General features: G+C 48.3%; 9 protein-coding genes across 9 annotated transcripts; 4 read left to right on the top strand and 5 right to left on the bottom strand.

Moving 5' to 3' along the window:
• Positions 1 to 158: 158 nt before the first annotated feature.
• On the top strand, positions 159 to 1,706 carry RSA4 (Rsa4p; the record flags this gene model as incomplete). The annotated part of the gene is made up of 1 exon (XM_037281876.1): positions 159 to 1,706. The coding sequence occupies one exon, from the start codon at positions 159 to 161 to the stop codon at positions 1,704 to 1,706; it is 1,548 nt and encodes a 515-aa protein (XP_037137771.1).
• A 175-nt stretch (positions 1,707 to 1,881) lies between these two features.
• On the top strand, positions 1,882 to 2,322 carry IMG2 (mitochondrial 54S ribosomal protein mL49; the record flags this gene model as incomplete). Its single annotated transcript, XM_037281875.1, has 1 exon — positions 1,882 to 2,322. The coding sequence occupies one exon, from the start codon at positions 1,882 to 1,884 to the stop codon at positions 2,320 to 2,322; it is 441 nt and encodes a 146-aa protein (XP_037137770.1).
• Positions 2,323 to 2,398: 76 nt separating this feature from the next.
• ALG12 (dolichyl-P-Man:Man(7)GlcNAc(2)-PP-dolichol alpha-1,6-mannosyltransferase) lies at positions 2,399 to 4,090 on the bottom strand (the record flags this gene model as incomplete). Its single annotated transcript, XM_037281874.1, has 1 exon — positions 2,399 to 4,090. One exon carries the CDS (start codon positions 4,088 to 4,090, stop codon positions 2,399 to 2,401), a length of 1,692 nt encoding a protein of 563 aa, XP_037137769.1.
• A 183-nt stretch (positions 4,091 to 4,273) lies between these two features.
• Positions 4,274 to 5,545, top strand: ZNG1 (GTP-dependent zinc transferase; the record flags this gene model as incomplete). Its single annotated transcript, XM_037281873.1, has 1 exon — positions 4,274 to 5,545. One exon carries the CDS (start codon positions 4,274 to 4,276, stop codon positions 5,543 to 5,545), a length of 1,272 nt encoding a protein of 423 aa, XP_037137768.1.
• Positions 5,546 to 5,608: 63 nt separating this feature from the next.
• Positions 5,609 to 6,595, bottom strand: HG536_0A09090 (peptidylprolyl isomerase; the record flags this gene model as incomplete). The annotated part of the gene is made up of 1 exon (XM_037281872.1): positions 5,609 to 6,595. The coding sequence occupies one exon, from the start codon at positions 6,593 to 6,595 to the stop codon at positions 5,609 to 5,611; it is 987 nt and encodes a 328-aa protein (XP_037137767.1).
• A 505-nt stretch (positions 6,596 to 7,100) lies between these two features.
• ATG15 (triglyceride lipase ATG15) lies at positions 7,101 to 8,660 on the bottom strand (the record flags this gene model as incomplete). Its single annotated transcript, XM_037281871.1, has 1 exon — positions 7,101 to 8,660. One exon carries the CDS (start codon positions 8,658 to 8,660, stop codon positions 7,101 to 7,103), a length of 1,560 nt encoding a protein of 519 aa, XP_037137766.1.
• Positions 8,661 to 8,908: 248 nt separating this feature from the next.
• On the bottom strand, positions 8,909 to 9,922 carry BUD17 (putative pyridoxal kinase BUD17; the record flags this gene model as incomplete). The annotated part of the gene is made up of 1 exon (XM_037281870.1): positions 8,909 to 9,922. One exon carries the CDS (start codon positions 9,920 to 9,922, stop codon positions 8,909 to 8,911), a length of 1,014 nt encoding a protein of 337 aa, XP_037137765.1.
• Positions 9,923 to 10,119: 197 nt separating this feature from the next.
• HG536_0A09060 (uncharacterized protein) lies at positions 10,120 to 13,110 on the top strand (the record flags this gene model as incomplete). Its single annotated transcript, XM_037281869.1, has 1 exon — positions 10,120 to 13,110. One exon carries the CDS (start codon positions 10,120 to 10,122, stop codon positions 13,108 to 13,110), a length of 2,991 nt encoding a protein of 996 aa, XP_037137764.1.
• Positions 13,111 to 13,292: 182 nt separating this feature from the next.
• Positions 13,293 to 14,510, bottom strand: RAD18 (E3 ubiquitin-protein ligase RAD18; the record flags this gene model as incomplete). The annotated part of the gene is made up of 1 exon (XM_037281868.1): positions 13,293 to 14,510. One exon carries the CDS (start codon positions 14,508 to 14,510, stop codon positions 13,293 to 13,295), a length of 1,218 nt encoding a protein of 405 aa, XP_037137763.1.
• Positions 14,511 to 14,763: the final 253 nt, after the last annotated feature.

Below are 14,763 nucleotides of genomic sequence, written 5' to 3'. Positions count from 1 at the left end.
CTTTAGCTGGCGATGGCCTTTTAGCTTGTTCCACGGGCATCGGGTACTGTTAAAAAATTTTGGTATAGGAAAAAGACCTTGCGATGAGATGAAGATACGGTAAAGAAGGTCGATACAATAGCTCGATTGTACGCCTACTTGCACTCTGAGGACTGAGAATGGCGACGTTGCTACCACCACCAACAAAAAAGCAGAAGAAAGAAGCGAAAGAGCCTCGAGAAGTAGACATTGTGCCTTCGAATCTGCCGAATGTCTCTATAAGGTTCGAAGCTCTAGATACTGGTGAAGCGGTGGGTGGAGCACTGAGAGTTCCTGGTGGTATCTCTGAGAAGCAATTGGAAGAACTGCTCAATCAGTTGAATGGAACATCAGATGATCCAGTTCCGTACACTTTCAGCTGCACTGTTCCTGGTAAAAGGAAAGGCGATCCTCTGCAGACGATAGATATAACCGACAACATATATTCTTCGCTACTGAAGCCAGGTTACAATACTACTGAAGACCAGGTAACGCTGATATACACCCCCAAGGCTGTGTTCAAAGTCAGACCAATTACCAGAAGTTCGTCAGCAATTGCAGGTCACGGAGCGACCATTCTGTGTTCGCAATTCGCACCACATACAAGCTCCAGGATGGTCACCGGTGCTGGTGACAACACTGCTCGTATATGGGACTGTGATACTCAGACACCTCTGGCGACTTTGCAGGGTCACCACAACTGGGTCCTCTGCGTTGCATGGTCGCCTGACGGAGAAACAATAGCGACTGGGTCCATGGATTGCACCGTGAGACTGTGGGAGCCGAAAGCTGGTCAGCCGGTTGGTGATGCTTTGAGGGGACATCAGAAATGGATCACCTCTCTGGCATGGGAGCCTTTCCATCTTGTCAAACCGGGCGAGAGGCCAAGACTTGCCAGCGCATCGAAGGACGGTACCATAAAAATATGGGATACGGTCAGGCGGCTCTGCGTTTACACTTTGAGCGGGCACACGAACTCTGTCTCGTGCATCAAATGGGGAGGCCAGGGCTTGCTTTACTCGGGATCACACGATAAGACCGTCAGGGTGTGGGATATGAGCGCCGGAGGGAAATGTGTCAACATTCTGAAGTCGCACGCTCATTGGGTCAACCATCTGTCTCTTTCGACAGAATACGCACTGAGGGTGGGGCCATTCGACCACACGGGCGCCAAGGCAGAGAGCGAGCTGACCGCCAGAAAGAAAGCGCAGGAGAACTACGACAAGATCGCCAATCGAAACGGGAAAGCACAGGAACTGATCGTCACTGCCAGCGACGACTTCACCATGTTTCTGTGGGACCCAACCAAGTCCGGCAAGCCTCTGGCAAGACTCACCGGCCATCAGAAACTGGTCAACCACGTCGCCTTCAGCCCCGACGGCAGATTCATCGTCTCCGCGTCGTTTGATAACTCCATCAAGCTCTGGGACGGCAGAAACGGTAACTTTCTCTCGACCTTCAGAGGCCACGTCGCCAGCGTCTACCAAGTAGCATGGTCCTCCGACTGCAGGTTACTGGTATCGTGCTCCAAGGACACAACTCTGAAGGTTTGGGACGTCAGAACAAGGAAGCTGTCAGTGGACTTGCCGGGACACAACGACGAGGTCTACACCGTCGACTGGAGTATCGATGGAAAGCGCGTGTGCAGCGGGGGCAAGGACAAGCTGGTCAGACTGTGGACGCATTGATAGAGATCGCTAGGCCGTCGATATAACTGTAGGATAGCATTCGTGTTACGTGCTCTCTAATCTTAGGCTTAAGTAGCTAAAATTTTCCACTGTTGCAATATAGGTGAAGTATACCGTTCGAGGCTGGCATATAGTACCGTTCCGGTGTCTTATCTGGTCCGATCGTTGGTCTGAAATGCTCAGAACATGTGGCAGGTCTTGGCCTTTTTTTGGCAGCTCATTTTCGAGGAGTTTTGCCAGATTGCAATCAACAGTTGAATCCACACAATCAGCAGGTGAGGCAGCAGAGAGTTCGTTTAGTGTGTTTCCACGTATCCAAGATGTCAAGCCTGAGGAGCTCTTGGGCAGCGAAGCGTTCGGCAGGGGCAAATACTACGTTGCGAGGAGTGCGACAGGGAATCTGCCGGTCTACACTGACTACAAGGCTGGTGGAAACAAACTGGTGACAGAAATACGGAAGATAAGTGGCGATATAATACAGCTAAGAAACGATCTGCAGGCGGAGCTTCCGCAGATCCCCAAAGAGGCATGGAGAGTGGTCATGCAATCGAAGAAAATAGTCATCAAAGGCGATGCAGCCTCTAGTGTCAAAGAGGTGCTGCAAAGGAAGTTCTGAGGAGAACTTGGCATTGTGAGTCATACGCTAATGGATTGCCAAAACATCTGTACATAAATTCATATAGGTAAATCTATTATTGTTCTGGTTCGGCTTTGATTCTCTTGTAGGTAAAGAAGATAGGTTCACGCATGACAACGTTGTCAAGCAGCTGCGACAACTGGCTAACGATGCTGGTAGGCATGTCTAAGGAGTCCTTGAGGACTCCGATCAAATTCTTGTCTTCTGACCAGATGTTGCTGATAAAAGTGCTGTTCACTCCGCTGAACATCGTGGTGCTCTGGATCATCTCCCATCTTTCGGCAGGCGACTCAGAGAATGGGATCAAGCTTGGGTGAGGCTCAGTTGTGATTAAATAGTCGAACGATGGCCACAATTCTTCCAGCTCGCTGACTTTCTCAGATCTGTCGTAACGAATTCCGTAGACGCTATGATCTAGCTCGCCGAACAAGGTTGCGCCGGTCATACAAACTGGAACGCTTAGATGAACGGTGCTGTTGGTGATGTTGCTAGCCACTATCATGTCGTTGAACTTGGCTACGGCTTCGCCCCCGGGATAGTTTAGGCTCGATACGTATAGGAATGCGGAAGATATCGCCAAAGAAAGCAGTGGGGACAATGGTAGAAGGCACACAAACAGCATGTTCCTCACGCTGTTGATGTCGATGTTCTCCCAGACATAGGCTGCCGCAGTACTCCCGAGAAGGATGATTGGCGGTAATGCGTAAACGATGAATCTCCATTCTTTGTGCGGTTGTAGCGACATAATCAAGATGTGGAACAACGCACTTAGGCTGACGATCTTTAATTCCGTTGGAGCCATTCTGAATCCAAGTAGGTTCAGCAGCAGTATGGTTGGTGGGACGAAAAGCATCCTCAAGTAGTGCGTGAAGTAGGCAAAGAATGGCTCAGTACCCCAATTTGTAGCGTTCCCTTTCAGTACATTAAAGATGAAGGCATCAACCTCAGGAATGCACCACACCTGCCAGAAATACGAGTCGACAGTTAAACTAACTCCCATGCCCAATACGAGTCCCATGAATCCGAATTTAATCGCTTTCAGCAGCGAGATCTTCCCATACACAACAGAAAGCAGGCCGATGCCGCTGCCCATTGCTGCCACTTCCGACCTGAATACTGCAGAAGTAAGAGCGAATAGCAGAATTGACCACTGATACCGTGACTGCAGCACCCATGCTGTAGCAACATTTATCAGAGGCAACGTGAGAACAAAGTTGGGCAGAGGTCTCGATGCGTAGTACATCAGATGAAACCCTGTCATGACAAAGACCAAGAACCACGTTCCCACAGTCGACAGATTAGCATCAGGCTCTCGTATGCTAACTGACTTGCTCTGCTCCCTTCTTCTTGCCTCGTCATCTTCTCGTTTCTTGGCCGCAAGGTCGAATAACCTCTGAGCGCTGTTCTTCACGTATATCAACGAAAAGGCATTCGTCAGCCCTATCATAGCCCTGGCAAGCGTCTGGATTCCAAGTTGAGTCGGTTCACTGGAGTTGCCAGGAAGACACGACGAGATCACCGTACAGATTTTGGTCAACGCTGCGATGATCAATGGACCAACAAACGATCTCGGAACTGCTCCAGGAAACTGGAAGTGGTCGTAACTTTCCAGACCAAATATGCCATAGTTCAGGATATCATGGATCGCCTGGATTGTGAAGCTTTCTTCCACCTTGGTAAACGGTGCCTTGAACAGATACACGGAAACCACCACGAGAAGTGCTGAATCAACGTACGACCATTGCATTTTGGCACCAACCTACTCAATTGAACCAGTCTGAGAGCCCAATTCCACCAAAAGACTGAACGCCGGCTTATATACTTCTCAATTGACCATCAGTATGTAATTTCGAGTGAATAAATGCTATCCGAGTTAAAAATCCAGCGATGAGCTTAACAGATAGCAGCCGATCCTAGGCTTAAAGGCATAATGGCGGCGTTGAAGGACCTGAGATTCAACGAGGATGAAGATGGTGAGCTACCGGAGCTGCTGACTGGCCAGGAAGACGATTTGCAACAGATTCTGAGCCGTGTGAGGACCGATGGAGGCGTGAACATTGTCAGCGAGGATAAGATAAGCAGGTCGAACCTGCAGGGTGGAGTAGAAGGGTTGGGAAAGCGTGGGAAGATCCCAGTTACGATAATTACAGGCTACTTGGGGTCCGGGAAGTCTACTCTGTTGGAAATGATCGCTTTGAAGGGCAGCGACAGGAAAATCGCTGTTATCCTCAATGAGTTTGGACAGTCGAGCGAGATTGAGAAGGCAATGACCATTCGGAACGGCGGTGCGTCGTACGAGGAGTGGTTGGACCTCGGTAACGGCTGTTTATGCTGCTCTCTGCAGAACGTAGGCGTCAAGGCAATCGAGAACATGATCGAGAGATCGCCGGGCAGGATCGACTACATTCTGTTGGAGACCTCCGGTATAGCTGATCCAGCGCCGATTTCAAAGATGTTTTGGCAGGACGAAGGGCTGAACAGCAACGTGTATATCGATGGTATTGTTACCGTGTTGGACTGCGAGCATATCGCCCGATGTCTGGATGACAAACCTGAGTCTGAGTGGCACGGAAGCACCGTTGTCCTGGAGGATAATTTGACGATTGCCCATTACCAAATCGCAATGGCCGATAGAATTGTCATGAACAAGTTCGACAAGGTCGAGGGGGACTTGGAGCGGATAACAGAGCTTGAGGAGCGGGTTCGAGGTATAAACGCAGAAGCACCGCTCTTCTATGCGAAATTTGGGGACCTGCCATTGGATCAAATCCTAGATCTTCATGCCTTTGATGCAACGGGTTTTACGAACTCAAGTCTGGCGCAGCAAAGAGCGACCGTGCATGACCCACGGATGACCACTGTCACGGTGAACTTCAGGTACTTAAAAGATGAGCAGGAATTCGATCGATTCCTCAAGGACTTCTTGCAGACTCTCTTATGGAGGTCATTTGGCGCTTCGCGGGAGGACGGCAGAAGCAGTCTGGGAACCAAGATGGACTGGGAGATCCAGCGAACAAAGGCTCTGATATTAATTGGAAATCAACGTAATGCCCAAGCTAAGGTGATACAAGGAGTGCGGGATACTTATGATGTCTTGCCGGGCACTTTCTCGCCAGAAATGGCTGGATGCAAGGTAGTACTTATTGGCAAGTACCTTGACCAGGAGAGGATAGCGGATTTGCTTAACGAAGTACTAGCATAACAGTGCGGAATTGTCACAAATCCCGTCGCATATTACAAACCTACTACAAAGTATACGAATCAACTATTCACGTCTCAAGGAAACGATGTTAGAGGACTTCGAAAAGTTTCTCTTTCTGAACTTGGCAAGCACGTATAGGCCAGATAGAATGCTCATGCCAATGAGCACTTTGAATAAGGGGTGATGTAAATTGTTGAACTTAATCTCGTCTAAGGCTTCCTCTTCCTTGGCTCCAAGTGCCATTGTTGTTCCCATGGAAACGCCCTTCGAAAGATCACCTTTCTGGAACTCCTCCAGCTTCTTCAAGTAGGCAGCATGTAGTTCATCCTTGTTGCTCAACTTCAGTTCGTCGACCAATATGTACTTGAGCACCACGTCGTGTGCGGGCTTGCCCTCCGCGTCCGTCTCCACGTACTGAATCTTATCCACCAGGTCATCCATTCCAGCTACGACCTGGCCAAAGACTACATTTTTGGAGTCGAATTCGCTTGCAGGTTCCAATTGGGTCACAATAAAGAACTCTGAGCCTTGCGTGTTGGGTCCAGTGTTAGCCATAGAGAGCCTGCCTGGTCTATCGTGCTTCAAATCAAAGTTTTCGTCGTCCCAGTAAGGACCATAGATCGACAGTGCTGCGGAATTGTCGAACACATCACCACCTTGGATCAACTTGTTCGCTATTATCTTGTGAAGCTTACTCTCCTTGAAGGAGAAGGAGTGAGCCTCCTCAGGATCCGCAGCGTTGTGGAACTTGAACTTGACGCCTCTGCACAGCGTTACAAAGTTTTGCACCGTCTTGGGTGTCACAGTTCCGTACAGGTCAATGCTAATCTCATGTTCCTGCTCCTTGTTTTCCTCTGCGTCAAAGTAACCAATAGTAATCAGCACACGGTGAGTGACTGGTGGATTAGGAGCATAAACCTTGTCAAAATCCATGTCCTTCCAGGAGACTCTTTTAGCAGCATCGACAGCACCCGGTGCTGCCCTCACACAAACGAGGATGCAGCCCAAAAGAAGCAGGATAGTAGATTTCAACCACATCGAGGATAGCATGCCCACTCTCTCGGTCCAATTAACTGGGTACGCTTCTTCTTGACGTGTAGATGTGTACACCAATTGTATTAGGGTTGTTAAATGAACGCGACGGAGCAAGAAGCCTTGTCTAGCACAACAGCTAATACAACAATTCTGGACCCAGTAAGCTTCTCTACGGCTGCACTTGGTAGGCTGATGGTCAGCTAAACCGCTCAGGCTGATAAATATTGACTACTGGCAATTTCTTTGATGTTCGTAGCCCAAGGTTAGCTGCCAAAAGGCTCCAAACGGTCTGGTGGTGAAGAACATAATATGTATTTAAACATCCTGTATAACGCCATACTGGATCTTGCCAATATGGTGGTCGTCCTGCAAAGCAGCTTGATCGGCTGCTGGTCTTGTGATATTCCATATTTGATAGTACTGATGCTAGCGTGGAACAGCAAAGCTGTCGCGATTGGTAGGAACCCTTGTAGTGAGACATCCTCCATTTGGGCTGTGGGCTGGGTGGATGCCTTCTCATCTAGCCGTATCTTGTGCAGACGCCGAACCAGTTGCGCTCCAGACAGGACGATGTCGGTTTGGCAGTCTGACTGGCAGTTTTACTGGAGGTCGTCTTGGAGACCATTGTGGTGCCGGGCCGAGCTCCTCTCCCTGGGACATATTGCCAATTGTAGCAATCTACGCAAGGCTCTGGTTCGATGCATTGGGCCACTTCTTCGTACTCGTTCAGAATACCGTCGATGACAGTGTGAATCCGATGGTTGAGCATGTTCACATGCCACCCTTTGTCGTTGACGACATCATAAACGCATACCCGACCGCTATGGCAAGAAGTTTCCATAGCATATCCGGCAATGGAGCAAGTAGAACTTGCTCCATTGCAAGTTCCCATGTAGATTGGATCTGCAGTATGACCGATATGCCATATTCCTTCCAAATAGGATGGCAGTCCTGGCGGAAAGGGTAAATGTAATCGTTTCGCAGCTAGAAGCTCACCGGGCGCTTCGAAAGCGACCGCAGGTAAGCCGTACGTGCGACCAAGCAGGGCTGCCAGCGCACCGCCAAGTGAGTGACCTGTTGTCCAAATGGTAGCGTTCGGGTATTCCTTATAAACTTGCTTGTACATGTTCATCGTAGCTGCGTAATAGTAGTCCTTCTTCCTCAGTTCCTTCTCCAAGCAAGCTTCGTCACAGGTGTAAGATTTGGTGTAGCAATCACACACAGTGGTCCATAGATAGCTCACTCTCGCACAGCAGCAAGAAAATAATAGGTTATCGTTGATTTTATCGTTGGCCGTCGTCTCATCGACTCCATACCCTGGCAGACCTTGCGCGCTTGTTCCCTTGAATGACAGAATAACGATGTTAGCCTCCTCATTGACAAATACGTGGCCCCGCAGCCCATCATCGTCCCAGCCAAAACCGTCAGACTGCGACTTGTTCCAGGGCGAGGAGATATTCCGCCAGTCGCCGGTGTGCGGAATCTTGACGTAAGCGTTCGACGACATCAACGCTAGCGATATAATTGTGTCTTTATCGGTAACGTTTGGTACAACAACTTCATCATCGATCCAATCGATGGCAACTTTCGCAGCTAGTGACGGCGAATCCATCGCAAAATCCAGATAGCCTTCCAGGAAGTCAGGACTGCGGTCGGACATCCTTTTCATCTGCAGGAGGTCGCTCCTGATCTCGAACTCATAGGAAAAGGGGTTATCCGTGAGAAATCTGCGGTCTGCGGTCCACAAGGGTTCGTCGCTTGTTCTCTCATTAATCTTCATCTGACGCCGGTAGAGGAGGCCAGCTCGCTCTAAAAACTCAGCATCAACATCCAGCTTCTGTAGCCACTCGCACTTATTTCCCACCCCATGTCTGTACAGCTGTTTCAACTTGAACTTCGAAGAGGGCACCCTGTTAAGTTCCTGCTTGCTTCCAACGCCTCTATCAACGTCAAGTATATGAGACAGCCCGGAAGATCCATCTATGAGCATCCAAAAGCAGAAACCCCCCGCTAGCAGCACCGAAAGGATGCCTAGTAGCACATCTAAACGCTTGCCTCTGCGAGAGACACCCTTTTCCATCTCTTCCAGCGTCACAAAATCTAACCAAAAAGCTTCAATCACCTTCTTCGCAATCCAGCTGCCTCCGAAGCTCGAAACCAGCTTCAACTCAAACCCTCAACCTTGCTTATCTTGAAGATCTTTATATAAAGGATGATAAGCATCTTTTTGGCTATGCGCTTGATCAGCAGCTAAGCCAAAAATGGGCCAATGCTGATAGTACTATAAACTGTAACTACTAAGGCATCTCTGCGGGCCTCTGTTGTCTATCAATCTAGTATACTTTCAGTAATCCTTGCTGCGGCTTCGAAGTCCTCGAAACGGCGGTCTGGATGCAGTAATTCTGCACATTGAATCAACTTCAGATCCTTGATGACCCTAGACTGCTGGCTGGGGGCATCCTCAGCGACCGATAGCTCAAGAGTGCGACGTAAAATCTTGTCGACCAGCAACAGGACCTTACGTAGCACGGTGGGGAGCGCAGCAGCGTCCTCCTTCTGGGCCGGGACTATGCAATCGAGCAGTAGCGCATTGAAGAGGTCACCGCTTCCGCTAAACTGGGCATCTAGTTTATGGATTTTGAAGTAGCTCATCGCATTGGACGCCGGATGCGTGTCGAAACAAGCGCAGTAGATGTACTGCTCGCCGATGTCGGCGCTGGAAGGGAATTCGAGGCTTGTCACGACGATCTTCTCGACTCGTGGGTATGCCTCATGAAATAGCTCAAAGCTGAGCCGGAGAGACTGCAGAGAGTCGATTTTCACGCCCGATAGGGTCTCCATCTCGAACTGGTTTGGCGTAACAACATATACGTCGTTCTCCCGCAGAATTTGCTTGTAGGCGGGCACATTCTCTTCTGCAACGTACAGTTTGCCGTTGTCGCCCAGTACAGGGTCCAAAATCCAGTTGATGTGGGGCTCCCTGCGGCATAGAGCGCCCACTACCTTCGCTGTGATCTGCAGGCTTTCGACGCTCGGTAAATAGCCCGTCAGGATGGCGTCATATTCCATCTGCAGGCCCTCGAGAAGGCCTTTCTGCATAATCTCGTAGATTTCGTTGGGCTGGGATCTGAAGCCAGTGAAACGGCCATAGCCGGGGTGGTTTGAGAACTGAACTGTGTTGAGACCGTCTACGTCCCAGCCTCTGTATTGCAGCGGGAAAGTCGCTGCTTTATTTCCCACATAACCATGTATAACATGCGATTGCACCGATAGCACTCTCCTGGTTCGTTTCTCACGCTTCGAGAACGGATCGAAAGCCCTTGGTTCCTTGGATCTAGTCATCCTATACCTGTCTCAACCACCTCAGATGCAATTGAGTCGCGTTCGTACTTCCTTGTGCTCTGATAAGATGGCTCAAGGTCTGTATAAGCTCTACGATTTTTCTGAACAAGAGATCCTAACTCTTGAAGCCTGAACAGACCAACTTAAAAGGAAGATATCTGGAGTTTAGATTGCCCGGGAGACTGGTTGGTTAAATCATGAAGTTCACGTCGTCAACTTACAATGTCGGATATCCTGTTTATGGGTCGAAGTTCCTCAATAACACTATGCTGCTGGTGGCCGGAGGTGGCGGTGAAGGGAACAATGGTATTCCCAACAAGTTGACGGTGTTGAGGGTTGATTTCGAGAAGAAGAAGGTTGTCAAGAGGTTTAGGGAGATTACTTTGGACCCTAATGACGATTCGCCAACGACGCTCGATGCTGCGAACGACCTTATTCTGATGGGATGTAATGAAAATAGTGAAAAGATCAAGAGCGGCGGAGGCAACCGAAATCTACGTAAGTTTGTCTATGAGAACGAGCATTTGAGGTTTGTGGCCAGTGTTGACTTTGACGGGTCCGTTTCGCCGGAAGATTACACTAAGCTGCTCTATATGTCGCGAGATGGCAGCGTAGGAGCCATTGCGTCTTCCAAGGTGCCAACCGTGATCAGAATTATTGATCCCAGAAGCCTCGAGGAAAAATATGAGATCGAAACAGGTCACGATGTTAAGGACATGCACTTCGCACCGGACGGTAAGGTGATCGGTTATATTACGGCATCTACTTTAGAGATCATTTCTATCGTTACCGGCAGGTTCATCATCAGAAAGAGTGATTTTGATAAGAACTACATTCTGTCAAAGGTGAGATTTCTCACAGACGATGTTGTCCTGATCGCGGCTTCCCTGCAGAAGGGCACAGGTGTCGTTTTGATCAAAATCAGCTTGAAGAGCGGCAGCGCAACCGTGCTGAAGACCAAGCTTATAACCAACAAATTCAAAGGATTCACTTCGATGGATGTCGATGCTAATAATCAGCTCGCCGTGATTGCCGGAAATGATAACTCGATCGCTTTGGTCAAGCTGAAGGATTTCTCCTTGGGCAGAATCTTCAAGCAGGTCCACGGATTCGCAATTACTAGAGTTGCCTTTTCGCCTGATTCGAAGTTAATCGCCAGTGTGTCTGCGGCCAATACCGTTAATGTGATTAGAGTTCCTGAAGGTTTTGCTTTATCCACTTCACTGAGCAGCAAGATATGGAGATTCTTCGTTAATTTCATCCTAATTATTGTTATCGCATCCCTGGCACAATTCTCGTACAGATATAACCTGCACGAGAGATCTTATAAGTTCCTCAAGCATCAATATCTCGCCAGGCGTAACGGCTCGAGTGGTGGAATAGACATCTTGAAACAAACCACGTTAGTAGGAGATATTGTTAGTCAGATGACGACTACCCAGGCATTCGATACAACAGAGAAATTTGTTGAAACTTCTGCTTTCAACAGCCATACTGTGGGTGACTACATGGCTCATGGCACCGATGACGATGTATGGTTGAGCGAATCTTGGGTTACCAGTACATCTTTGCCCCATCGCAGTAGCGAAAACATGCAAGCTGGCTACGCGGGAAGCTCTTCTGTCATCACAATGGTGTCAGGCTCGGTGAGCAATGAACCTGAACAGGTTTCAGATCTGTCAGCCACAGCAAGCAAAGTAACCGATAGAGACTCCTATTCTTCATTAATCCACTTTGGGGACCAGCGCTCTGAAAAGAATACTAACCTAGATAACGCCAAAATTTCCTCGCAGAGTTACAGTGCTCAGAAAACAGATGTCATTTCTGCTGCTTATCAATTTCGTCCTGACACTGCAGTTGCTATGTCCATTCATACCTCAAGTACATGGGCAAGCGAGGGAGGACAAAAGCCCACAAAGACTTCGATTACTTCGTTGAGTGTCAAAACTGCTGAACGGGCTGAAATTCATACGAGAAGCACATCGTCGGAGAGTTTAGTCGAGAGGCAAAATGAAAGCAATGAAAAATCTCAAAGGCCAATTCAAGCTTCTTCTTCGGTTGCGGAAGCTCCGCTTGACATTAATCAAGCGGCAATCAATGATAGAAGCTCGAAGAGCACATCAGGCGCCATTATCGAAACTAATTTGGCTCAAAGCGTCAAAGAAGTAGAAACAAAAACCTCACAAGCGCAGTCGAGTACACACTTGCGTAGTGCAACTACGAACTCGGTAACTAAGGCTGTATCGAAGTCTTCAGGTGTTTTAACGACCCAATCTGCCTCAAAAGCAACTTCTAAAGAATCATCTTCAGGCACTGAAGAGCAAAGTAGTAGAACAAAAGCGGATATGACATCCACTGAATCTGAGGGCCCTGGTCATGCAGCTGTAACAACCGAAGACGAGTTTAGACTAGAGATCTTGGATCCATCAGGCGCCGAAATCGATTACGATTTATTTGAAGAGAAAACCCCAGAACCAAATGAGCTTTTGAGCGCTGAGCGAGATATGACAACGCCTACGGGATCAATTGCCTCTATGCAGGACAGCACAAGGAGCAGTGTGGCAATTCCTGTAGGGGAAGAATCTTTAGAGACTGGCAAGGACAATGAGCATTCGGCAGTTGAGCCTACTCAAGAGAAGGCCAAATTGGCCGGTGATGATGCCATGACCAACAGTCACAGTGAAGAGGTGAAATTTCACGTCGAAATTACGACGAAACCCTCTTCTTCAAGCCCAGACCTACCAGTCAGTTCCAATGAAGTCGTAGCCACAGGTATAAGTGGAGCTCCCAAATCTCCAATCCCCGCGGCCGTTCAGGCTTCTAGTAATGAAGTCCAGGCTTCAAAGGAGAGCCTAAAAGGCACCACGGCATGGAAGCACATGAAAGCGACAGATATTTCGCGAAAGATTACTGCAGCATCAGAGTTACCTCTAGAAATTGCCAATGAATCTACCAAGAGCACAAGTGCAAGGTCATTCGCGAAAGCTGAGAGTGAATCGGCGAAGCATGCAGAGATATCCTTCAAAAATGAAATGAAGCCTTCTGAAACAGTAACTAGCATTCAGGCAAATACCATCTCTGCTCACAGTGAAACGGAGGTTACAGAGCAAACATCTATTGGTTCTACGGCTGACGAATCGTCAATCTCATCGGCAGCCCAGGACACTGTGATTTACGACGAGCTTTGAATAAAAGAGATAGTCTCCTGGCCTCTATCGTTGAAATAGAGCAAAACTGGATGTGGTGGGTCTAAAGCGCTTTAATGTAAAATGGTTGCGGGAGCGACCCACCCGGTATTCTGAATTATAAAGTACGTCCATTCTACATAGCACATCAGAGGATATCAAAGCATCTATCATTGAAGTAAATATTATGCACTGCTTTGAAAAGCCTCTTCACCATTTGCAGTCAGTGCTTGAGCCGACCGTTTGTTTACTAATTTGCGCCTTGCTTCCCTGACTAGTTCCTTGAATTCTTGGTGGAATAATGAGATCCATGACCTCCTGTCAAATTTATCGTTCTTGAAGTCTGATAGAAGCTTTTGATAAGATTTACCGCCGTTAGCACGTTTCATGATGAATGAGATACTATTGACAGAACCGAAAGCATTGCTGCTATTACGGGAAGCCTCCCAACTTAACAACTGTCTTTTTAGTTCGGTCTCATCAACCGGTTCGATGGCGTCACAGAAGTTGCTATTCCACAGCATTTCGTAGTGATCGTAACGGGCAATCATATTCTGTCTTGTTCCACTTACCGGTAAGCCCAAGGAAGCCAGTTTCTGTCTTATCTGAGACACGCTCATAGACGTGAAGTTAACTTTCGGTAGTCTCTGTCGGTCGACCGTAGCGGCGGAGTTCAAGTACTTATCAACATGCAGATTGGATTCACTTTCTTCATGACACTGAGAGGGCTCTGGCTTAGGAGCAGCCCTCTTCTGAGGTACTGGTAAAGGAGAGGCTTTACGGGCATGTGAGTTCTCCTTTTCTGCCGGCCTTGGATGACTACCCAACGATTGCATTGTCAAACACTCATCCAAATGAGTCCTTTCTAGGGCCTCTATGGGGTAGAATTGCTCGCAAATGGGACATTGGGCCATTTTCTGCTTGGCTTTGCCTGCCTGATTCTTGAGAAGAGACTGTGCTCTTGCTGGAGGCTTCGATACCCTAAGGGATAATGAGCTGCTTGCGCTGGACGATGGCTTTTCTCTGGCTCCAACGATTTTAATATCATCATCTTCATCACTATGTGATCCCAGCTCGATCAAAGGGCTCTCTGTTTGCGATTTAGTCACCAGGACATTCAGTAGGTTCGGCCTTAAAGACTTGTAGACTTCGATAACCTCATTTATCAGGAATTCGCTTCGCAGGCTAGATTCTCTCAGTTCATTAAGGCATAGAGGGCACTTGGAGTCCTGGCGCAGATACTGGCGGATGCAAAGTGAGCAAAATGTGTGGCCACATGGTGTTAGGACGGGTACTCGTAGGAATTCCTTGCAGATATGACATCTAAGTAGCTTATCCAGTTGAGTTAGCTGCGGGACGGCTGATTGAGCAAAGTCGCTTGCATCGGTAAGACGCTGATTCATGATGAGTAAAGAAAGCTTTCGAATGTACTGGTAATCTCTGCCTTGCCACTCAAACTTTCGACCTTCCTAGGTTCCGAATAACCTCTTGCTCTTCCAAGGAATAGTGCATAAGTCTAATAGCAACTACAACTAACAAGCTAAGCGCGACAACGCTACTACGAATTAAGAGTAACAGCGAGTATAGAAGACCAATTGAGCGGTCTCTTGTCGTTCACAAGAGACTGGCGCCACTTCAGACCCCAGTTGAAGAGCA

Source organism: Torulaspora globosa, chromosome 1 (genome assembly GCF_014133895.1).
Source record: "Torulaspora globosa chromosome 1, complete sequence".
NCBI lineage: Eukaryota > Fungi > Ascomycota > Saccharomycetes > Saccharomycetales > Saccharomycetaceae > Torulaspora > Torulaspora globosa.
The sequence above is the reverse complement of the archived record's forward strand: the minus strand, read 5'-3'. Positions and strand labels throughout refer to the sequence as shown.